This window comes from Anomaloglossus baeobatrachus, chromosome 5 (genome assembly GCF_048569485.1).
Source record: "Anomaloglossus baeobatrachus isolate aAnoBae1 chromosome 5, aAnoBae1.hap1, whole genome shotgun sequence".
NCBI classification, from domain to species: Eukaryota; Metazoa; Chordata; class Amphibia; order Anura; family Aromobatidae; genus Anomaloglossus; species Anomaloglossus baeobatrachus.
This window is the reverse complement of record NC_134357.1, coordinates 521,322,151-521,347,837: the sequence shown is the minus strand read 5'-3', so window position 1 is coordinate 521,347,837 and position 25,687 is coordinate 521,322,151. Positions and strand designations below refer to the sequence as shown.

The 25,687-nt window shown below is 44.1% G+C and overlaps 1 protein-coding gene across 1 annotated transcript in view; it reads right to left on the bottom strand.

Annotated features, from left to right (window-relative positions):
• Positions 1-8,460: 8,460 nt before the first annotated feature.
• Positions 8,461-25,687, bottom strand: part of LOC142312064 (uncharacterized) — a 208,364-nt gene continuing 191,137 nt past the window's right edge. The window contains 1 exon segment of the mRNA XM_075350944.1: positions 8,461-12,903. Within this exon segment, the coding sequence (XP_075207059.1) occupies positions 11,999-12,903 (905 nt within the window). The 3' untranslated portion in view covers positions 8,461-11,998.

The following is a 25,687-nucleotide window of genomic DNA, read 5'->3' as shown; positions in this document are numbered from 1 at the left end:
TAGCAGTATACGAAGGTCTGCTAGAGTGGCCGGTTTGCTCTCATTTAGGGATGTATGGCTGGACAACTCGCCATCATCAGGGCTTCGGTGGTCACGTCTGGCGGGGACTGAGGTGCCGCCTGTTAAACTAGCAAGGGCACTATTTTGATCTGAAGCCGCTGCTGCTAACTTCTTCTCCCACCGGAGTGCAGCTGCCTGTTTCCCATTCTCTTTTTCACCCCCACCTCGGGGGAAGGCAGATAGCCATGAGGACCCCGTGGACCATCGGGCTGGTGAGTCGGCTGGTTGTGAACAAGAGGGGTCGAACCATTGTCCCTGTATCCCGGGCTCATAGGATGGCTCCTCAGGGTCCGTGGTCTCCTTGCTGGGCATATGTTTATGTAATAAGGATGGTTCTTCAGATGGACGCAGGACAGAGAGGGACAGCGACCTCCTCCCATCCCATCCCCCACCCGCGATCCACTCTGATGATCGCCAGGCAAGGGGGAACCTATGGGAGCACCTTCGTCCCCCTGCAGCACTACAGACATCCGCCTCTCCCCTAACAAGGATGCAGGAGAGGAAAGTGTGCCACGCGCCGCCACCATTCCGCCTAGTGCTTCCAGGCAACCCCCTGTAGCATGGGTGGGAGAAGCGCCGCCATCCCTTCCCCCCCGTGCCTCACCTCTCTCAGAGTCGTGGCATCCTGCAGCCCCTCCGCATCCTTCAGCACATGTGAGTGCTCCAGCTTCTGCCAAGTACGGCCAGGCGTCTGGGAATCCTCCTGCAGATCTCCGCTGGTAATTTCCTTCAGCGGCAACGTGGGCGCTGGTGCACCCGATACCCCGCTGCCATGTGGGGAGCCGCCATCTTGGTATGCCGCGGCCCCTCTGTCTTCCATTTGTACAGGCCACCGCGGGGAGATCTTCTGGTCGGGAGAGGTCCGCGGCTCCACATCTGTCCGGCGCTGCAGGGGAACCTGACGATCGGTCCCAGAAGCCGAGGACTCCGCCGTTTTCAGGACACGTGGTAAGTCCATCACTGGCGTCACTGGCAGGAGGGCCGGGGGCTCTCGGTAGGGAAGGCTCGGACGGGTCAGGAGTGCAGCAATATCTCCTTTAGTGGTCGGGGGTTGAGAGGAGGCTCGGGCTCTGGTTTTTCTAGTTGATTTGCCCATATTGTATGATGGATGCCGGTGGATTGTTCTCAGTGTAGCAGGAGCTCCAGAAAGTGCAGCCTCATGCCATCATGGTCAGCCACGCCCCCCCATGACACTTTTAACTAATTCAGCAATGTCGTTATTACTGACATCTCTGATCTTTGGAGGCACCTCTACGTCATATAACTCTTCAAACACTGACAGCTCCATTGATAACTTGGTTTCTCTATCAATTCAATATAGTTAGGTCCAGAAATATTTGGACAGTGACACAATTTTCGTGAGTTGGGCTCTGCATGCCACCACATTGGATTTGAAATGAAACCTCTACAACAGAATTCAAGTGCAGATTGTAACGTTTAATTTGAAGGTTTGAACAAAAATATCTGATAGAAATTGTAGGAATTGTACACATTTCTTTACAAACACTCCACATTTTTGGAGGTCAAAAGTAATTGGACAAATAAACCAAACCCAAACAAAATATTTTTATTTTCAATATTTTGTTGCGAATCCTTTGGAGGCAATCACTGCCTTAAGTCTGGAACCCATGGACATCACCAAACGCTGGGTTTCCTCCTTCTTAATACTTTGCCAGGCCTTTACAGCCGCAGCCTTCAGGTCTTGCTTGTTTGTGGGTCTTTCCGTCTTAAGTCTGGATTTGAGCAAGTGAAATGCATGCTCAATTGGGTTAAGATCTGGTGATTGACTTGGCCATTGCAGAATGTTCCACTTTTTTGCACTCATGAACTCCTGGGTAGCTTTGGCTGTATGCTTGGGGTCATTGTCCATCTGTACTATGAAGCGCTGTCCGATCAACTTTGCGGCATTTGGCTGAATCTGGGCTGAAAGTATATCCCGGTACACTTCAGAATTCATCCGGCTACTCTTGTCTGCTGTTATGTCATCAAAAAACACAATGACCCAGTGCCATTGAAAGCCATGCATGCCCATGCCATCACGTTGCCTCCACCATGTTTTACAGAGGATGTGGTGTGCCTTGGATCATGTGCCGTTCCCTTTCTTCTCCAAACTTTTTTCTTCCCATCATTCTGGTACAGGTTGATCTTTGTCTCATCTGTCCATAGAATACTTTTCCAGAACTGAGCTGGCTTCATGAGGTGTTTTTCAGCAAATTTAACTCTGGCCTGTCTATTTTTGGAATTGATGAATGGTTTGCATCTAGATGTGAACCCTTTGTATTTACTTTCATGGAGTCTTCTCTTTACTGTTGACTTAGAGACAGATACACCTACTTAACTGAGAGTGTTCTGGACTTCAGTTGATGTTGTGAACGGGTTCTTCTTCACCAAAGAAAGTATGCGGCGATCATCCACCACTGTTGTCATCCGTGGACGCCCAGGCCTTTTTGAGTTCCCAAGCTCACCAGTCAATTCCTTTTTTCTCAGAATGTACCCGACTGTTGATTTTGCTACTCCAAGCATGTCTGCTATCTCTCTGATGGATTTTTTCTTTTTTTTCAGCCTCAGGATGTTCTGCTTCACCTCAATTGAGAGTTCCTTAGACCGCATGTTGTCTGGTCACAGCAACAGCTTCCAAATGCAAAACCACACACCTGTAATCAACCCCAGACCTTTTAACTACTTCATTGATTACAGGTTAACGAGGGAGACGCCTTCAGAGTTAATTGCAGCCCTTAGAGTCCCTTGTCCAATTACTTTTGGTCCCTTTAAAAAGAGGAGGCTATGCATTACAGAGCTATGATTCCTAAACCCTTTCTCCGATTTGGATGTGAAAACTCTCATATTGCAGCTGGGAGTGTGCACTTTCAGCCCATATTATATATATAATTGTATTTCTGAACATGTTTTTGTAAACAGCTAAAATAACAAAACTTGTGTCACTGTCCAAATATTTCTGGACCTAACTGTACCTGTTATTCATGACTACACATCACCATCTATCAACTTACACAATTATATTCTTCTATTCCATTTAACCTTATTGGACTTTTTCTTATACTTACTAATAACACTGATGTCATCTCTCCATTCTGGAGGTGGGAGAACTAACAGCTACTGCATCTCATTAACGGCAAAGTTAGTTTGCTCAAGTCTGCCTAAAATGGCTGTTAGATACAACATGGCTGCTCGGCATATTATGGCTGACTATTCTCTAAGGCTAAGTTCACGCAGGGCATCTTTTGCGGCGTTTTTAGTGCATTTTTGAGGTCACAAAGATGCACCAAAATGCATACATTTCCTTCCCCCAGTAAAGTCTATGAGATTTTGATTTTGCTGTCCACACTGGGCTTTTGTTGGCTGCATCTTGGCTGCATATTGGCTGCGGTTTTGAAGATGCACCCAAGATGCAGCATTTCAATTCTTTTTGCGTTTTTCCAGCATTTTTGAGCCCTTCCAGTCAATAGGTTTGACTAAAAAAAAACGCATTGGGCAAAACGCGGTAAAAAAGCGTAAAAAATGCATTGTGTTTCGGTCATTCTTCCTTGGTTAGTCCACTTACCTGAGGCTGAAACTATGGAGGTAGGGGCAGACAGCTCAAGGGCCGTTGAGAAGACACTTCATCAGGAAATACTAAATCTGGGTTATTGTCCAGGTCACTCAGACTTCCAGGTACTTTTTTACTCCTCAGATAAAGAACTGCGGAACTACTTTTCCAAAATCAGTCATTATCAGCACTCACTTTCATTGACTGTGGGTCTACAGCTAACTTCATTGATTCAGTACTGGTTTGGAGACTAGACTTAAGAACACTTAGGTTGGAAGAACCCATTCAAATTGTTGCCACTGACAATACGCTGTTACTCCAGAACCTTGTCCAGTGGGTAATGGTGGAATTAACACTCAGGGTGAGAACTCTTCAGTCCGAGTCCATCTCCTGTTATGTATTGAGTAACTTAACTATGGGGTTGGTGTTGTGAATTTCATAGCTGCGTATTTTTAATCCTGTCATTGGTTGGTGCCAAATTACTGATAGCTCACCTGAATAAATGTGTCAGATCCTGAATGGAGCGTCACGAAAGAATATATAAACAAAAGTTTACGGAAGAGTCATTTTTGTCCTTCCTCCTCACCTATAGCTGCTGGATCTTTCTTTGTTAAAAAGAAAGACGTTGGTCTCTGTCCTTGCTTCAATTTCCGTGAATTAAACAAAATTACAGTTAAGAATACTTACCGACTTCCAATTATCCCCGATCTGTATAATCAGATTACAAGGGGTTGCTGATATGTCTTTGGCTTTACCCAGAAAGAAACAATATAGGTTGATGAAACTTTACATTTATTCCACATATTCTCCACTGATGTCAACACACTTCTTACATCAGTATTCCAAGTTCTGTAAGCCTAGCAAAAAGAAGGATTTCGGTTATGCCCCAAACCAGGAATCCGTAGCAGCCATGTCATCAGAAATGGTGTGAAATTTGGTACACTTGAGGTGTTTTTTCAGGTTCAGAAACAGATGATAGTCGAGGGAGCTAGATCTGGTGAATAAGGTGGGTGGTCAACTAGCTGGAAGCCCAGCTCTGCCAGTTTTGTCATGGTTGCTTGTGCAGTGTGAGTGGAGGCGTTGTCTTGCAGGAACAAGATTCCATTGAACAGCTTGCCACACCTTTTGGCCTTCAAAGTTGCCTTCAATTGATCCAAAAGTTCAGTGTAATATCTTGCATTGATGGTGGAACCCTTTGGAAGGCAGTCCACTAGCAGCACGCCATCCTTATCCCAGAACACTGACGCCATCACCTTAGTGGCTGATTTTTGCACCCTGAACTTCTTTGGACGAGGAGAACCACTGTGCCTCCACTCTTTTGATTGCTCCTTGTTTTCAGGGTCATACAAATAAATCCAGGTCTCATGAATAGTGACCAGTCGATCCAGGAAGTTCTTATCAGTCTGGAAACACTAACAATTGGACCGGGAAGTTTTCACTCGCATGCTTCTCTGATCTGTTGTCACACATTTGGGGATCCACTTTGCAGATAGCTTCCTCATTTCCAAATGTTCATGGATAATGACACAAACACATTGACAGGAAATCTACATGATGTCTTCTATTGCTTTAGCTGAAATTCATCGATTCTCCAGTATGAGGTTGTGCACAGCATCGACGATCTCCAGAACAACCACTCTCGGTCGTCTAGGACGTTCCTCATCATTGGTGCTGAAGTGGTCCGTTTTTAAATTTGGCAACCCAGTTCTTAACTGTGGAATATGAAGGACATTGATCCCCCAATGTCTGCGATATATCACCATGAATATCCTTCGTGAACTTTCTTTGCAGAAAAAATAATTTTATCATTCCTCTACTCTCAGTTGCCATGAATATCGCATTAGACTCAGCCATTTTGTTTTCCCGCGTGCATAGAACACTGTTGCCATAAGCAACAAAACCAAAATTGTGATGTAATATTCGTTACAATAGAAACAACAAGAGATCACAAAGTCAAAGACTTATCAGCAGCCCCTTGTACAGGGGCTAAATATTTTTCTAAACTTGATCTTAAAAGCAGTTTATAATTTGATATGCATCCGGAAGAGTGATGAGTGGAAGATGGTGTTTTTAACATCTCAGGGCCTATTTTACAATCTTGTTATGCCTTTTGGATTAACCAATGCGCCAGTAGTATTTCAAAGCATTTATTAATTCATTTTTTTCTGATTGTATTAGAAGGTTTATCGTAGTCGATCTGGACGATATTCTAATTCACACTATAAACTTGTCTGTTTTGTTTTACAAAAGCTTAGAATAAATTATTTGTTCGCTAAGTTGGAGAAATGTACTTTTTCTGTGCAAGAAATAATGTTACTGGGGTTCATTGTTTCAGCTGAAGGATTTAAGATCGATTCTGTCAAGGTGCAGGCCATAATTGATTAGGTTTTACCTTGATACATTAAAGTATTGCAGTGGTTTCTAGGATTCACAATTACTATAGAAAGTTTATTAGGGGTTTCTCTCAGATCTTCAAACCTCTCACTGATCTTACAGATACTGAATAAAAGAATGGATGTATTGCTGCGCTACCACCAATGCGAAAAAATGTTGATTAATATTAGTATTTTATTTTGCATGTCGACGCGTTTCTGGGAACTAGTCACCTTCCTCAGGGCCAATGAAATCAACAACTGTTGTTGATTTCATTGGTCCTGAGGAAGGGGACTTGTTCGCATTGGTGGTAGCACGGCAATACATCCATTCTTTTCTTCAGTATTTATAAGATCATCTATGTGGAGCTGCAGAAACTGCCATTATTTCATATACCTGCATAGGAGTTGTGGCTGCCACAACCCTGCCAGGTGAGTGGTTTTCATTTTACTTAACTCATCTTTTATCTGGTAAAGCCCAATTTTGTGCTCTCACTGATCTCACACTTGTAAAGGGGCAGATCTTAAGGGCACTTTACACGCTGCGATATCGCCGTTAGCCGTCCAATAGAAGCGGAGGGGCAGAGATGAGCGGGCGAAATATCCCGCCCACCTCCTTCCTTCCTCATTGCCGGTGGACGCAGGTAAGGAGATGTTCGTCGTTCCTGCGGTGTCACACATAGCGATGTGTGATGCCGCAGGAACGATGAACAACCAGCGGCATACACCACCAACGATATGAAAAGGAGCGACGTGTCAACGTTCAACGATTTTTGACGTTTTTGCAATCGTTGATCGTCGCTCCTAGCTGTCACACGCTGCAATGTCGCTGACGACGCCGGATGTGCGTCACAAACACCATGACCTCAACGATATATCGTTAGCGATGTCGCAGCGTGTAAAGCACCCTTTAGGGTTTGGTCGATGGATGCTGTTGGAGTTTTTAATAAATTGAAAAAGTGTTTTATGTCTGATCCTGTTCTTATGCAAAACGATCTCCAGAAGCCTTTCATTGTGGAGGTGGATGATTCTGAAATCGGGGTGGAGGCTGCATTCATGCAAGGTCCGAAAACAATGACCAACTTGCAGCCAGGTTCCGTTTTTAATAGGAAATTCTCATCTGCTGAAATTATGGTGTTGGAAATGGTAAGTTGTTTGCTGTCAAAATAGCTTTTGAAGAATGAATACATTTTTTGAAAGGGAGCTATTCATCAATTCACAGTTGTGATGGATCATGAAAATTTAGCTTAAATTAATTCAACCAAATGGTTGACCCCAAGACAGGCCAGATGGTCCTTGTTTTTCTCAAGATTCAATCTATCTATCATGAAATGAGAGCTTATGCTGCCACATAGACTTGATTCTCTTCCAGAACCCCCATCCTCATCTTCCTTAGGGTATTGTGGTTTGTATGGTATAATCGGAGTTGGAAGCAGAGATCCATGAAGCCCAGCCTTTGGCTCCTTGCACTCTTCCAGGATCCAAATAGTTTGTTCCTGTGTACCTGAGATTATGTTTGTTGCAGGAATTTCATGATTCCATTTTGAGTGGTCACTCTGCTACCAAGAAAGCTATTGCTGGTTTCTTTTGGTGGTCAACAATTCATAACGATATTAAAGATTTTTGTATCTGCTTGTGAAATTTGCACGTTCTAAAGTCTGTCATAGTCAGCTAGCTGGGAAACTGGCTCCATTGACAATTTCAGAAAAAACGTGGAATCATTTGTCCATGTCTTTCATTACTGATTTGCCTTTGTCCTGTGGGACAATTGTGATTTCTGTGGTAGTCACCTGATTCAGTAAACAATCAAACTTTATTCCGTTATCAGGGTTACCTTATGCTGATACGCTTTCTAAGTTTATCAATCATGTGGTAAGATTTTATGGAATCCCTCTGAACATTATATCTGATAGGGGACTATCAGATATAATGCTTTTCTGATCATGCGCACTGACTCTAAACTTGGCATCTGAGGCTGTGACAATGGACACAGGTACGTGCGTCACTGCTGATGACATTGAGCAATGGGCATTGAATAGTATGTTTGCATGCCAGTTCTGGGTGTGCTAACATGCTGAGAGCAAAACAAAAACAGGATAATTGTGGTGTACTCCGCGCTGCTGTACAAAGAATCATTCCAAGTTGTAAAGCAATGTGGATGGTTTATTCTACGCGTTTCCAAGAGATATCCCCTCTTCTTCCTCAGGAAAATCCACCAATGAAATAATTTTCCTGGCAAAGAAGAGGGGATATCTCTTCGAAACACGTAGAATAAACCATCCACATTGCTTTATCACTTGGAGTGATTCTTTGTACAGCAGCGTGGAGGACACCACAATTATCCTGTTTTTGTTTTGCTTTTGCCTTTGGCATGTGTAATTGACTGCAGCTGTTATACGTTTCTATATTATTATTATTATTTATTTTTATAGCGCCATTTATTCCATGGCACTTTACAGTGAAAGAGGGTATACGTACAACAATCATTAACAGTACATAACAGACTGGTATAGGAGGACCCTGCCCGTGAGGGCTCACAGTCTATAGGGAATGGGTAATGGTACAAGAGGTAAGGACAGAGCTGGTTGCGCAGTGGTGTACTGGACTGAGGGTTATTGTAGATTGTAGGCTTGTTGGAAGAGGTGGGTCTTGAGTTTCCTCTTGAAGCTTTCCATGGTAGGGGAGAGTCTGATATGCTGTGGTAGAGCGTTCCAGAGTATGGTTGTGGTTATTGGTTGTGAGACACATAACTAATCCAGGAGAGCGGTTTTCCTTGAAAAAGTCACCATATTATACATCGGTAAGACCCTATTGTGCTCCTTATATCCACAGCTTGTCCCAATATGCTGAGAGCATGACTAGTAGGGGCAAATAATGCCCTTGCGATTAGTCCCTGCGATCATTAGGATCTTTAGAAATACGTTTTCTAAAGCTCTCTTTATGTATTCTACTAGATGCTGGGACAGTAAAGGGCCATTTACACGCTGCAACATCGCTAACGATATATCGTCGGGGTCACGGTGTTTGTGACGCACATCCGGCGCCGTTAGCGTCATCGCATCGTGTTACAGGCAGGAGCGACCTTAAACGATCGCAAAAGAGACAAAAATCGTTGGTATATGAAAGGTCGTTCATTTACCAAAAATCGTTGTTTTGTACGTAGCGAGGTTGTTCCTCGTTCCTGCGGCCTCACACATTGCTATGTGTGACATCGCAGGAGCAACGATCATCTCCTTACCTCTGTCCACCGGCAATGAGGAAGGAAGGAGGTGGGCGGCATGTTCCGGCCACTCATCTCCGCCCCTCCTCTGCTATTGGACGGCCGTTTTGTGACGTCGCTGTGATGCCGAACGCACCTCCCCCTTGAAGGAGGGATTGTTCGGCGGGCACAGCAACGTTGCAGAACAGGTATGTACGTGTGACGCGTTCACCACATATCGCACCAACGATGGGGTGGGTGCTAATGCTTGCGACATCGCTAGCAATCGCTAGCGATGTCGCAGCGTGTAAAGCACCCTTTAGGCAGGGATTTGAAATATGCACCCAGAACTGCTCGTGGTTCTGGGTGCATATTACACCTAACAGATTCCCTTATTTTACGTAATCTGGGATCCATAGTACTATTCTTCCTTTACTATTTCTAGAAAGTGAAAAAAAAATTAAGAAATATGGATCTAAAGTCAAGAATATAAGTTTTAAAAGTTTATTTATCTTTTGTATTAGGATTTAAAAAAGTATTGTCCAATGCATCGCTCTACCACCTGATCTGACATCAGACATGGGGAGACGTTATTGTATGTGAGTAAATAAGAAAAGGTTTCCCGGAACATCCTTCTTCTGAGCTGCACCAATCCTCTGGAACGCTCTACCCCAAGATGTTAGGACGAATCACAACTTTCTCAGCTTCAGAGGCACCCTAAAAACGCATCTTTTTAGGGCGGCCATCACACTCCCTAATCAAATCCAATTCACACAGTCCCTCTACAAGTTCTCACAATACAACCCCACATCAAACTCCATGCCACCCAAATGCATCTCAAGGTTCAGGGCAATTGGTCCAGGAAGGCATTATCTATCCCCCATTTCCTTGGGATGGCTGGATTGTCATTGTAAATAAGCACTTGTACCTTGCCCCCCCCCATTTCCTTGAGATGGCTGGATTGTCATTGTAAATAAGCACTTGTACCTTGCCCCCCCCAATATCTCATTGTAGATTGTAAGCTCTCACGAGCAGGGTTGTCTTTTTTCCCCTCTAAATATTGTATTTTCTATAAATGTTACTTGTTTGTATATGATCCTCCAGAATTGTAAAGCGCTGCGTAATATGTTGGCACTATAGAATTAAAGATTCTTATTATTATTATTATTATCCTCTGGATTAAAAGGTAATTTTTTTTATTCCAAGTTACATTAAAAGATGGCGTGAGGTCATCGACGATTCCTAGCTCTTACGCGTTTCCGGTGCATTAAAGCACCCTTAGTAATAGGCAGGGCATGCCATGTTTTAATATAACTTGGAATAAACAAAATTACCATTTAATCCAGAGGATGTGCCGGGAATCCTTTTCTTCTTTACTTGTGTGATATATCCGGATGGCGGGATACACTTGAGCACTTGCAGATGAAGACAGCGATTGACACAGTAAGAAACTCATTACATGTTTTTTTGTACACGATTGGCACAGGTACCTAATGCTCCCATCATAATTAATATGACTCCTTATTATTTCATGTGACATTGCCCCGGCAACTGCCCAATCATATCTTGTAGCATCTTTCCATGACCGATGACAGATTGAAAAGAGTTTCTGGATAAACCCTAAACCCTTTAAGATGCATTTATACAGGATGCATGAAAGAGTAATATTTTATGCACATTATTCATAAAATTTGAATGGCAACTTTATTACAAATATTTGCCGCTTCAAGAGCCATGCAGACAGTTGCTACAAGCTACGAAAAAGACCATGGTCGACACACAATAGCTACTATACGACTATCCTGTAACTTCTAATATGTAAAGGATTATTTCAAGTTAACTTTTCTGAAGAAAAATTGAGCTTTTCTACATAAAGATTCTGAACCAGCAGGTGAGTCCCTCTCCCTGTGCATCGGTCTTTTTATAAAACTGACAACCTTGTGGGATTTTAACATGTAATGGTGCTATAACTAGGTGAAGAATAGTGCGATAGGGGAAAAAACACCAGGTAAAATAGGATCTTGGGAAAGTTTAACTCATGAATGGTTGGATGAAAATGTCAAGAATCATTTTGATGGACATAGTAAAGAAAACCGAAGCAGCTGAACACAACATTACTGCTCCACCTAACTTAAATGAAGTCACAACTTGTCTTTGAATATGGGATGCATTTTTGGGTTCCACATTTTAAAAAGGATACTTGGAAGTCAGAGTCAGTTCAAAGGCAGCAACCAGATAATTACTTGGGATGGAAGGCCTCTCCTATGATGAGAGGATGGAACAGTTAACCTTCTTTAGCTTACAAAAAACACACCTCCAGAGGTGATCTTATTTATATGTATTATATATGTGTGGTCAATACAAAGGACAGGTACATGATGTATTCCTTCCAAAGACCTTAGAAATGACCAGGGTGCGTTCATTACGTGTGAAAGTAAGGAAATTTGGGCAGCTAAAGAGGAAAAAATTCTTTACAGTAAGAGCAGTCAGATTGTGGAATGCCCAACAGCAAGATGTAATAATGGCAGATACAATAATAGCTTTGAAAAAGGGCTAAAGGCTTTTCTTACAACAAATGGCATTGGGAGTTATAAATAATCTAGCAATATAGAATGTATAATTTGTGGAGAAAGGTTGAACTTAATGGACCTATGTCTTTTTTTCAACCTAAATAGCTATGTAACTAGTGCTGGACTGCAACAATTTCTTTTTTACTACGATTTACCTGGATACTGGTCTGGAGATGTCCATGCATCATATTAATGTCCATTCACCTGTATTTCTCCCAGAGGGTGGATTGTGCTGATTCAATTTTTTTTTTCATTTATAGTGAATTCTCTGATGTCTGAGAAAAGATGATCTCTGGTTAAAACTTTTCCCACATTCTGAACATGAAAATGGCTTCTCCCCTGTGTGAATTCTTTGATGTCTAACTAAAATTGATTTCTGGGCAAAGCATTTGCCACATTCTAAACATGAAAATAACTTCTCACCTGTGTGACTTCTCTGATGTCTAACAAGGTATGATTTTTCTGTAAAACTTTTCCCACACTGTGAACATGAAAATGGCTTCTCCCCTGTGTGACTTTTCTGATGTCTAACAAGCGGAGATTTCTCTGTAAAACACTTCCCACAATATGAACATGAGAATGGCTTCTCCCCAGTGTGATTTTTCTGATGTCTTGCAAGTTGCGATTTGTCTGTAAAACATTTTCCACATTCTGAACATGAATATGGTTTCTCACCTGTGTGAATTCTTTGATGTGCCACAAGATTTGATTTCTCAGTAAAACATTTGCCACATTCTGCACATGAAAAGGGATTTCCTGCTGTGTGAATTTTTTGATGTCTAGCAAGTCTTGACTTAATGGTATAACATTTCCCACATTCTGAACATGAAAACGGTTTCTCCCCTGTGTGAGTTATCAGATGCCTAAAATGATCTGATTTGTGGGTAAAACATTTTCCACATTCTAGACAAAAAAATGGCTTTTCCCCGGTATGTATTCTCTCATGTGTAGCAAGATTTGATTTCTCTATAAAACATTTTCCACATTCTAGACATGAATATGGCTTTACCCCTGTGTGGCGTTTCTGATGTCTTGTAAGCCTTGATTTAAGGCTATAACATTTCCCACATTCTGAACATGAAAATGGTTTGTCTTCTGTGTGGATTCTCTGATGCGTCAAAAGATTTAATTTCTCATTAAAACATTTCCCACATTCTGAACATGAAAATGGCTTCTCCCATGCATAACATCTTTGTTGTTCAGCATCCCTTATGAAATTTTGATTTTGCATATTGGTCGTTAAAGAAACAGAAGATATGACCTGTTGTAAAGTATCACAGGATAGATTTGGAGGTATAACTGGGGTAATGGCTTGTTCTTCATATGTATTTAGTGAGATGTCATGATTTTCTTCTTTAAAATCTGAAAATATCAGATATCCCCCTGAGCTCCTTGTACAGTCATCTGCCAAAAAAACCAACTTAATTTAATTTGTTTTCAATTACACTTTCTTGAAGTAATTTTTTTCAATTATTACATATTTTATAACATTTTTAATTAAAAATTGAAATTTCTATACAAATTGTTGTACAATTCATAAAAACATGAATAAGTCAATGCTGTCAACTATTAGTTTTTCACTTCGCTGTTAAAGCCCCCTTCTTTAAAGGTTCATGTTTTAATCTTACCATTACCAATATTTTCTAGTGAACTGTTCAGTGAAGACTCAAATAAAAAGCCTGTAAGTTAATGCTGTTAGCGGGAGAATGAGACAGACACCACCTACAGTGAAGGAAATAATTATTTGATCCCTTGCTGATTTTGTAAGTTTGCCACTGACAAAGACATGAACAGTCTAATTTTAAGGTTAGGTTAATTTTAACAGTGAGAGATAGAATATCTAAAATTAAATCCAGAAAATCACATTGTGTAAATTTATTTGCATTTTGCAGAAAGCAATAAGTATTTGATCCCCTACCAACCATTAAGAGTTCTGGCTCCTACAGACCAGCTAGGTGCACCTAATCAACTCGTCACCTGCATTGAGTAATTGTGAAAATTTGACCACTAGAGCTTTTCTAAACTCATATGTCTTGTCCATTCATGAAGAGTTCCAGTAGGTTGATTATCATCAGATAACTCCAAATAATCCTCTGATAACACCTCTATACACAGCTGATCACACAGGATCCACCACTGACAATAGGCGGTGACAGGTAACTCTGGTCCCTCCTCTACCCCCCTTTTCCTGTCACAATGACCTTTACACAGGCTTATTAGACCCTTCAATACAAAATATAGGGTCAGGGTCTGACCATTGTAGCTATATACAGGTGTTGTTTCCTGAAACAATAAGAGTCTAAAAAGTAAAGTGGGAATTGTGAACATTGTAAGATTTCTATTCTTTACCTTCTATACAGATTGTGATTTTGAAAAAAAATCGCCAAAAATAATTAACAAAAAAATACATTTTTTCCAGACATATGACATACTTTTACATCATGTGTTATTAAGTTTTCCTTTTACAAGCTGCTGCACATTCTTCAGCCTTTTATTAAATTTTTAAAAAGCCCACTATATACTCCAGGCAGCACCATATACCTTAGAAAAAAAGCTTTAAAGTTGTTCAGCACTCCATTCTATTTTAATGTGCACAGAGCAATCTGGACCAGGATTATCATCCGCTCTCTGCTTTGTAACGCTGCCCATCCACCAATGCTTGACGTACTATAGTTGGATAACTAAAGGGTGCTTTACATGCTGCGACATCGCTAGCGTTTGCTAGCGATGTCGAGCGCGATAGCACCCGCCCCCGTCGTACGTACGATATGTGGTGATCGCTGCCATAGGGAACATTATCGCTACGGCAGCGTCACACGCACGTACCTTGTCCCTAGAGGGGGAGGTTCGTTCGGTATCATAGCGACGTCACTGCGGCGTCACTAAGCGGCCGGCCATCTTCTTCCTTCCGCATTGCCGGTGGATGCAGGTAAGGAGATGTTCGTCGTTCCTGCGGTGTCACACATAGCGATGTGTGATGCCGCAGGAACGAGGAACAACATCGCTAGTGCCCAAACAACGATATTTTCTTTTTGAACGACCTCTCCAAAACAAACGATTTTTAACACTTTTGGGATCGTTGGAGGTCGCTCGAATGTGTCACACGCTGCGATGTCGCTAACGGCGCCGGATGTGCGTCACAAACACCGTGACCCCGACGATATATTGTTAGCGATGTCGCAGCGTTTAACCCCTTCACGACCATGGACGGATATATCCGTCATGGAGCGTGTCCTGTTAAGCCCCGCCCCCTGCCGCAGGCAGGCAGCGTGGATCGGCACACATATCAGCTGTTTTCAACAGCTGACATGTGTGCCTACATGTTACGAGTGGAATCGCAAAGTCTGGCAGGGAGATGTGTATACGCGCGGTGAAGATTTTCACTTACCGCCGCCCCCACCGGAAGTCACGTGAGTGATCACGTGACTTTCGGTGGTTGCCATCGTAGCACAGGGTCATGTGATGACGCCTGCAGCTATGAAATTTCACTTTCGTTTTCCCTCGGCCGGGAGCAGAGAGAAACAGGAAGTGACTGAATCTGCTGTTTACAGCAGATAGATAAGAGCGATCGGATTGCTGAAAAAATTTAAAAAAAACCCCAAAAAACCTAAAAGTTCAAATCACCCCCCTTTCCCCCATTGAAAATTAAAGGGTTAAAAAATAAATAAATATACACATATTTGGTATCGCCGCGTTCAGAAATTCCCGATCTATCAAAATATAAAATCAATTAATCTGATTGGTAAACGGCGTAGTGGCAAAAAAATTCCAAACTCCAAAATTACGTTTTTTGGTCGCCGCAAGTTTTACGCAAAATGCAATAACAGGCGATCAAAATGTAGCATCTGCGCAAAAATGGTACCATTAGAAACGACAGCTCGAGACGCAAAAAATAAGCCGTCACTGAGCCATAGATCCCAAAAAATGAGAACTCTACGGTTTTCGGAAAATGGCGCAAAACGAGCGCCACTTTTATTGCACAAGCTTGTGAATTTTTTTTAACCCCTTAGATACAAGTAAACCTATACATGTTTGGTGTCTACAAACTCGCACCGACCTCAGGCATCATACCCACACATCAGTTTTACCATATAGTGAACACCGTGAATAAAACATCCCAAAAACTATTGCGCCATCACACTTTTTTGCAGTTTTTCCACACTTGGAATTTTTTTGCTATTTTCCAGTACACCATATGGTAAAACCTATGGTATCATTTAAAAGTACAAGTTGTCCCGCAAAAAACAAGCCCTCATATGGCACGATTGACGGAAAAATAAAAAATTTACGGCTCTCGGAAGAAGGGGAGCAAAAAACAAAAATGCAAAAACGGAAAGTGCCCCGGGGCTGAAGGGGTTAAAGCACCCTTAAGAGCCTGAGTATGCAAAGGGTTTTGCTGGCTGTGTGGATGAAATAGAAGATGTCACTCATATGTTGAGGGGCGGTGTTTCAAGACAAAGAATAGATGACAGGCACGGTCGAGCGAAGCCCATTGAACTATTCGATGCTCATTACAATGCAGTGCTGGACAACGTCAACATTTTATAATTAAAGGGAATCTGTCAGCAGGTTTTTGCTATGTAATCTGAAGACAGCATGCTGCAAGGGTTAAAACATAGAATTCAGGGATACCTGTCTTGTCAAGGTCCAATCTGTTGTATATTTTCTATGTTTGTTTAAGCAGCAGGACTTATCATTGCTCGGACTACAATGTCACGTGCATAGCAGCTTGACACGCCCAGTTCTCTGATTGACACCTAAAGCCCGCTACACACGCTTCAATATATCTCACAATCCGTCGTTGGGGTCAAGTTGTAAGTGACGCACATCCGGCATCGTTTGTGAGGTATCTGCGTGTGACATCTACGTGCGATCAGGATTGAACGCAAAACCGTTGATCGCAAACACATCGTATCATTCTCTAGAATTGAGCGTTTTGTTGCACGAACCTAGTGAATTGTAACGTGTGACATCCCTCATACGATTTTTGTGTCTGAGGCTATGTGCGCAGGTGTGCGCTCTGCACCGCAGCTTAACCCCTTCACGACCGCGGGCAGTAAAATTACGTCCTATTTTAACGTGACTTAACGACCAGGGACGTAATTTTACTGCCTAAACTTCATTTGATTGCCGTGGCCATAGCAACGGCTTTCAAATGATGTCCCCTGCTGTTTCTTACAGCAGGGGACCTTTGCTTGACCCCAGGGGGGGTGGCATCGCCACCCCCCATAGGCGATCGATGTGATTGGCTGTTCAAATCTGAACCGCCAACCACATCGTTCGCACTAATTTCGGCAAAAATAATGCCGGAATTAGTGCGATCCTGTGAGATCCAGCTATGAGATGCCGCAGCTGCTGCAGCATATCATAGGTGGACCTCAAACATGTCGCCCCCAGCCCCTGCAGCACTGATTGGAGCGATCGTGCTATGACGCGCAATCGCTCCAATCAGTGTGCAGTGGGGCGGTCTGATCTGGAGGTGGCCGCCCTCCCTAGGCCTGTCCTGGTCTGGGGACCCTCCCCCAACATGTCTGCAGCGTGGTGTGGCTGGTACTTTTGGTACCACGCCACCGCTGCTGCCGCCGCAGACGCCGCCTCTGCTGTCACCGCGCCTGCTCCAATGGTAAGTATTGCGCTTCGGCGATGGCCCCTGCGCGCTCCCGTGAAGGCCCCTGCGCGCTCCCGTGAAGGCCCCTGCCCGTGCCCCCCCCGATCTGCCCCCCTACGTCCCGATCTGCCCCCCCTACGCCCCGATCTGCCCCCCGGCATCCCGATCTGCTCCCCACGCGCTCTGCCTGCCTCCTCTGTCATCTGCTTCCAAGGTTCCTTCCTTCTGCTTTTGCTTCTCCGCCCCCTCTGCTCTCCCTCTGCCCCCCCATCTGCCCCCCCTCTCCCCATCCCCCCCCATCCCCCTCTGCTCCCCCCGACGTCCTCTTACCTGCCTTCACGGGTCGTCCGAGGTCTTCACTGGCCCGATCACATCTGCCTCCATCGCTGGGTCCTTCTGCTGATCTGTTCAACGTCCTGCCTGCTGCTCCTGTAAAGCTGTCCATCTCACTGCCTTCTTGTTCCTCTGCAGCTCTTCTGGTCAGTGATCCTCCTGGTACTGTGAGTATAACTTTTTTTTTTTTTTTTTTTTCTTGTATCCTGTCCATTTTTACACCTCATCCGTCCGTGCGTCCCGCCAAGCGCTGATCAGGGATGCCGATAACGGATCGGCATCCCTGCTCAATTTTTGGCGTGACTTTTTTCCGTATTTGCGACGCTTTTTGTATCGCGTCCGTCCGTGCGTCCCGCCGAGCGCTGATCAGGGATGCAGATAACGGATCGGCATCCCTGCTCAATTTTTGGCGTGACTTTTTTCCGTATTCACGACGCTTTTTGTATCGCGTCCGTCTGTGCGTCCCGCCGAGCGCTGATCAGGGATGCAGATAACGGATCGGCATCCCTGCTCAATTTTTGTCGTGACTTTTTTCCGTATTCACGACGCTTTTTGTATCGCGTCCGTCCGTGCGTCCCGCCAAGCTCTGATCAGGGATGCAGATAACGGATCGGCATGCCTGCTCAATTTTTGGCGTGACTTTTTTTCCGTATTCACGACGCTTTTTGTATCACGTCCGTCCGTGCGTCCCGCCAAGCGCTGATCAGGGATGCAGATAACGGATCGGCATCCCTGCTCAATTTTTGGCGTGACTTTTTCCGTATTTGCGACGCTTTTTGTATCGCGTCCGTCCGTGCGTCCCGCCAAGCGCTGATCAGGGATGCACATAACGGATCTGCATCCCTGCTCAATTTTTGGCGTGACCTTTTTTTTTTCCGTATCCCCAACGCTTTTTGTATCTCATCCGACCGTGCATCCTGCAGCGGCTGATCATTGTACCGCGTCTGTGTGTTTGAAAAGTTAAATGGCGTTCCTTCTCTTCTGAGCCCCGCCGTGCGCCCAAACAATTACTTTCCACCACATATGAGGTATCTGCGTACTCAGGAGAAATTGCACAATACGTTTTATGGCGCAGTTTTTCCTGAAACCGTTGTAAAAAAAAAAGCTACCTGGTTGATACAAAAATTTTGTGGTTAAAAAAAAAAAAAAAAAAAATTTCACGGTTCAACGTTATCAACTTCTGTGGAGCACCTGAGGGTACAAGGGGCTCACCAAACATCTAGATAAATTCCTTGAGGGGTCTAGTTCCGAAATGGGGTAATTTGTGGGGGAGCTCCACTGTTTAGGCACCATAGGGGGTCTCCAAACGTGACATGGCGTCCGCTAATGATTCCAACCAATTTTGCTGTCAAATGGCGCTCCTTCTCTTCTGAGCCCCGCCATGCGCCCAAACAATTACTTTCCACCACATATGAGGTATCGTCGTACTCAGGAGAAATTGCACAATACGTTTTATGGTGCATTTTTTCCTGATACCCTTGTGAAAAAAAAGCTACCTGGTTCAAGTAACAGTTTTGTAATGAGAAAAAAAAAATTGTATTCATGGCTCAACATTATCAACTTCTGTGGTGCCCCTTGGGGCTCGCTAAACATCTAGATAAACTCCTTGAGGGGTCTAGTTTCCAAAATGGGGTCACTTGTGGGGGAGCTCCACTGTTTAGGCACCATAGGGGTATCCAAAACGTGACATGGCGTCCGCTAATGATTCCAACCAATTTTGCTGTCAAATTGCGCTCCTTCTCTTCTGAGCCCCGCCATGCGCCCAAACAATTACTTTCCACCACATATGAGGTATCTGCGTACTCAGGAAAAAATGCACTATAAATTTTATGGTGAATTTTTTGCTGATACCCATGTGAAAAAAAAAGCTACCTAGTTGAAGCAACCGTTTTGTGGTAAAAAAAAAAAAATTTCTTATCACGGCTCAACGTTATACACTTCTGTGAAGCCCCCAGGTGTTCAAAGTGCTCACCAAACATTTAGAAAAATTATTTGAGGGCTCTAGTTTCCAAAATGGGGTCACTTGTGGGGGAGCTCCATTGTTTAGGCACCTCAGGGGGTCTTCAAACCCGACATGGCGTCCGCTAATGAGTGCAGCTAATTTTGCACTCAAAAATTCAAATGGCGCTCCTTGCCTTCCGAGCACTGCCGTGTGTCCAAACATTTGATTTCCACCACATATGAGGTATCTGCGTACTCAGGAGAAAATGCACAATACGTTTTATGGTGCATTTTTTCCTGATAGCCTTGTGGAAAAAAAAGCTACCTAGTTGAAGCAACCGTTTTGTGGTAAAAAAAAAAAATTTTCTTATCACGGCTCAACGTTATAAACTTCTGTGAAGCCCCCAGGTGTTCAAAGTGCTCACCAAACATCTAGAAAAAATATTTGAGGGCTCTAGTTTCCAAAATGGGGTCACTTGTGGGGGAGCTCCATTGTTTAGGCACCTCAGGGGGTCTTCAAACCCGACATGGCGTCCGCTAATGAGTGCAGCTAATTTTGCACTCAAAAATTCAAATGGCGCTCCTTGCCTTCCGAGCACTGCCGTGTGTCCAAACATTTGATTTCCACCACATATGAGGTATCTGCGTACTCAGGAGAAAATGCACAATACGTTTTATGGTGCATTTTTTCCTGATAGCCTTGTGGAAAAAAAGCTACCTAGTTGAAGCAACCGTTTTGTAGTAAAAAAAAATGTTTTTCTTTTCACGGCTCAACGTTATAAACTTCTGTGAAGCCCCCAGGTGTTCAAAGTGCTCACCAAACATCTAGAAAAAATATTTGAGGACTCTAGTTTCCAAAATGGGGTCACTTGTGGTCACCGCTCCTATCACCTCCACGCAGCAACTGAGGTGAGTAGCGCGATCAGCTGAGCTGTCACTGAGGTTACCCGCGGCCACCGCTGGATCCAGTGACAGCGGGTAACCTCAGTGACAGCAGCTGATCCCGCGGCTGTCTTCATTACCTGTGTGGAGGTGACCGGAGCGGCTGTGTCTTCTGCAGCTCCGGTCACCTCCATGCAGCAGCGCTGGAAGCGACGCTGGAGCATCCTGGATTACGCCGGACGTGGAGGGCTTTTTGGGGCTGATTAAAGTGGTGAACCAGGGTATATGTTTGTGTTTTTTATTTCTAATAAAGGATTTTTTCGGGTGTGTGTGTTTATTTACTGTAATTTACAGATTAATCATGGAGGGTGTCTCATAGACGCCTGACATGATTAATCTAGGACTTATTGGCAGCTATGGGCTGCCAATAACTCCTTATTACCCCGATTTGCCAACGCACCAGGGCAAATCGGGAAGAGCCGGGTACAGTCCCAGAACTGTCGCATATAATGTATGCGGCAATTCTGGGCGGCTGTTGGCTGATATTGTTAGGCTGGGGGGCTCCCCATAACGTGGAGCTCCCCATCCTGAGAATACCAGCCTTCAGCCGTATGGCTTTATCTGGCTGGTTTTAAAATTGGGGGGGACCGCACGCCGTTTTTTTAAATTATTTAATTATGTATTTCACTACACAGTATAGACACGACCACCGCCTGCTGTGATTGGGTGCAGTGTGACACCTGTCACTCAGAGTGGGGGCGTGTCTCACTGTAACCAATCATAGGCGCCGGTGGGCGGGGAAAGCAGGGAATACGAAATTGTTTAATGGGCGGCCGGCTTTTTCAAAACAGTAAAAGCCGCCGGAGCAGTGTGAATGCCGTGCAGCGCCGGGGATCGGGGATTGGTGAGTATGAGAGAGGGCTGCTAACTTCAGTAACTTAGGAGATTAGCGGTCACCGGTGAGTCCTTCACTGGTGACCGCTAATCAGGGCGCGACACAGACAGAGCCGCAGCATGACCGTGAAGTCGGGTGAAGTTCACCCGAGTTCATTCTGACAGTGCGGCTCTGTCTGTGTCTGCTGTCATCTGCCATTCAGCTCTGCTACATGGCTGTCTGTGTCTGCTGTTAGCGGCCATGTAGCAGAGCTGAATGGCAGATGACATAGTAAAAACGCATCCCTACACATTACACACGCTTGGCAAGTCAATAAATAAAAAAAAAAAAAAGGTGCCCAATGCATACGTCACAGAACACATGATCTAAAGGATCGCACACAAAATTGACCAATTTAACATAGACTACTAACGCTCGTGTGACAGCAAATGAACGACCAACGTGCAATCTCATAAGATCCCGTATGCAACCTGGGCGTGTCACATCGCAAATGCGATTGTACAACTAATTGCAACGTGTAAAGTGGGCTTTACTCTCAATGTACAATCTATTGAGAACTTGGTGTGGGCGGGGACAACTTTTTCAGCTCTGCTATATGTTAAATCTAAAAATTCTGATTATGTCGGAATGGCTCCTCCCAGGATCTCTTTGCCTACATTATACTGCTCTCAGATGAGGTAGAAAAACCTGCTTCACAGATTCCCTTTCAGGTATAACACACCACCTGGGAAATATAGTAGGCTTGCAAAACAAAAAACTATTTTTTTTTCTGTGAATTGTAAAAGCTATAAGGCTAGATTCACACTTGCGTTCAGCGGAGTCCGTCACTATGGAGAATAGCGCAGTCCGTTAACGCACTGCGCTATTCTCCATAGACTTGTATGGATGACGCACTGTAACGCAAGTGTCAGCGTTGCATCCGCCGGACGACGCAGCGTCGTTATTTTGACGCTGCGTCAGGCGGAAGGAACGCAGCATGTAACGTTTTTTTGAGCAGCGGAATCCTTTGGATTTCACTGCGCATGCTCTCTCTGGCTCCCTCCACCCGTAACCAGGGTACACATCGGGTAACCAAGGAACCCTGGTTACGTGTGCCGGGAGCCCGACACTTCCCCGCTCGGCTCCGCCCCCTCCCCGCACTCCGTATGTATACACATACAATCGCACACACACACACACACACACACACTCTCACACTCACTCACCTGTCCCCCAGCGATGCAGTCCCCGCGGCACTGACGTCCTCAGCCATGGCCCTGCTCGGCTCCACCCACTTCGCACTCCGCCCCCCGCTCCCCGCACACATTGTCGGCGATCGAACGATCAGCTGATCACCCGGCGGCCGGCTACTGTGAGTGATCGGCTGATCACCCGGCGGCCGGCTACTGTGAGTGATCGGCTGATCACCTGGCGGCCGGCTACTGAGAGTGATCGGCTGATCACCCGGCGGCCGGCTACTGTGAGTAATCGGCTGATCACCTGGTGGCCGGCTACTGTGAGTGATCGGCTGATCACCCGGCGGCCGGCTACTGTGAGTGATCAGCTGATCGTTCACAATAGTCTGCCGACGGTACTGTAAAAAAACCCCCAAAACGAATTGCGTTGTTTTGCAGCATCCGTTGTGCCACTATATGCAACACATCCGTTGCATCCGTCACACAACGCAATGCAACGGATGCCGTTCAACGCAAGTGTGAAAGTAGCCTAATATAGAAGAAATATCCTAGGGACCTGTATGGAACATTAAAATGGCTGTACTCTACTAATTTTTGTTGTGTTTTTTTTGTTTGTTTTTCAAATATCATCTAGCATGTATTAAAATAATAAAACTGAAGGTACTCACCAATCCTCTGCCCAGTACCCTACTGTTCCCCAACCAATTGAGCATGTAACTGCTCGAGCTAATCACTGACAGTGGCAGTGACCAACCCATTTCTACTCTCCCCAGTGATTTACTGCGATCACATGTTCCACAGAATGTATGGGGTCAGCACTATATTTTCTGAGTGGAAAAAATTGTCATGTTAATCTTGCCAATTGAAACATTTTAGTTAAAAACATGTTAATAAAACTAGTATAAAAGTGTGTTTTTTAATTTACAATCCAGATTTTAATGGTAGGTAAACACGGACCAGCCAGTGATTGTGAATAAGATGCTGCTACTCACCTGGGTAGTCATCTGTAATAATCTCCACTTTACACCAATCATCAGCCTTTACATATGTCTTTGTAGTATTAATATGGGTCAGATCTTCACCCTGAAACAAATATTGTAAAAGTCACAGAGAGATGGAGAAGTCACATCTATGATCAGCTCTAATCCTGCCATCTCCACCGCTCTCATTACACAAGTATAAAACATAAAATACTGGTGGATAAAACAAGACTGAGCACAAGACCTTCACAGCCGTCTGCACGTCATAGGGAGATTTCATGACACCTTCTCTCCATCTACCTGATCATTATGAGGAACGTCAAGAGTTTCTTGCTTACAGTCCTGTGGAAGAAGAGGACGGGGACATCTCTCTGGTGTTGTCCTCTTACTGGATAGAACTGGAGGAAACACATACAGGGACTGGATTCATTATTTACATTCAAATAACTATAGGCCGTATGTATTTAGCCCTGTCTATTACCTGGTGATGTGAGAGGCTGAGGAACCGCCATCATGACGTCCTTGTACAGATCTTTGTGTCCTTCTAAATACTCCCACTCCTCCATGGAGAAATAGACGGCGACATCCTGACACCTTAAAGGAACCTGAAACATACAATGAAACCTTTACACCCCCGAGCCCTTCATACCGTTACTGCATAATGTCCCAGCATTCCCAGTAGCGTCACCTCTCCAGTCAGCAGCTCAATCATCTTGTAGATGAGTTCTAGGATCTTCTGGTCATCGATGTCCTCATGTATCAGGGCATGAGGTGGAGGCCCCGTGATTGGGCTCAGGGGTCTTCCCCATCCCTCAGACACAGGGTCCTGACAGCGATCACTAGCGGTCTTCTTCACTACTGTGTAATCCTGGTTATGGAGAGACACATTAATAAATCTCACTACAGACATTTCCAGAGTCCTCACCTCTCCAGTTCTGTCCATCTGTTATTCCCATAGATAAGAATGATGTAATGTGACGTCATCAGAATCTCTCACCTCTCCAGTAAGCCGGAAGAGGATCTCTAGGGTGAGGTGTAATATCCTCTCCACCATCTTGTCTCTGTCCCTATCCATCCTTGATGGGTCAAGCATGAAAAATCTCATATAGAAGAGGATCCAATACTGAAAAGGAACAATAAAAACATTTTTATCCTTTTTCATGCAAAGGAACTGTAGATTTTGCCAGTAATAATTGCTGTTTTTAAATAGCAGTATGTATTTTTAATATATCTTGTATGGATGACTGACACATGACATGGTTTTCTATTTGCTGTAGATAATTGTCATATATACCTATTTTTATTTTATTTTTTTCTATACTGTAGATCTCCGCCACTATGTAAGTCATGAAAAAAAAAACAATTTCTATTTGCTTTAAAATTACGTGAAGGTGGACATGGCTATATGCAGTGCGTCAGGAAAGAATTAATTGACAGCTTGTCTGCTTTCAAGAAATGTATAGGTTTTTACCTTTTTAAAATTTCAAGTTGTAATAAATGATAAAACACGGGATAAAACTGTTACTGAAAAAGACTTGGGTGAATGGGTGGATGGCAAACTCAACTTTAGTGACCAGTGTCAGGCAGCTGCTACTAAAGCAAAAGCAAAAATATCATGGATGCATTAAGAGGCATAGATGCTCATAACAAGAAATAATTTTGCCTCTGTACAAGTCACTAGAGTATAATTTTGGGCTCAGATATAAATGAAGGACATAGTTGAACTTGAAAGGGTAGAGAGAAGAGAGACCAATGTTATTAAAGGGAAGCTGTCAGGAGGTCTAACCCTCTTAAGCCATGAATATGGACATGCAGGTCATAGAATGTTGAATAAAATTATACCTTGATATTTACAATCCATATCTAAATTCCAGAGAAATCCTCGTTTTTTCTAAGATCTAAAGGCTGCTTTACACCAGACAATCTATCGTGCGATAGATCGTCGGGGTCACGGTTTTTGTGACGCACATCCGGCATCCCTGGCGATGCCGGCCTGTGTGACACCTCCTAGCGACGCAGTATCACTCACAAATCGTGAGTCGGGTACTGCTCGCTAGGTTCCATAATATCGTTTAATTTAGTTGACCATCGTTTCCGTGGTAGCACACGCCGCTCCGTGTGACAC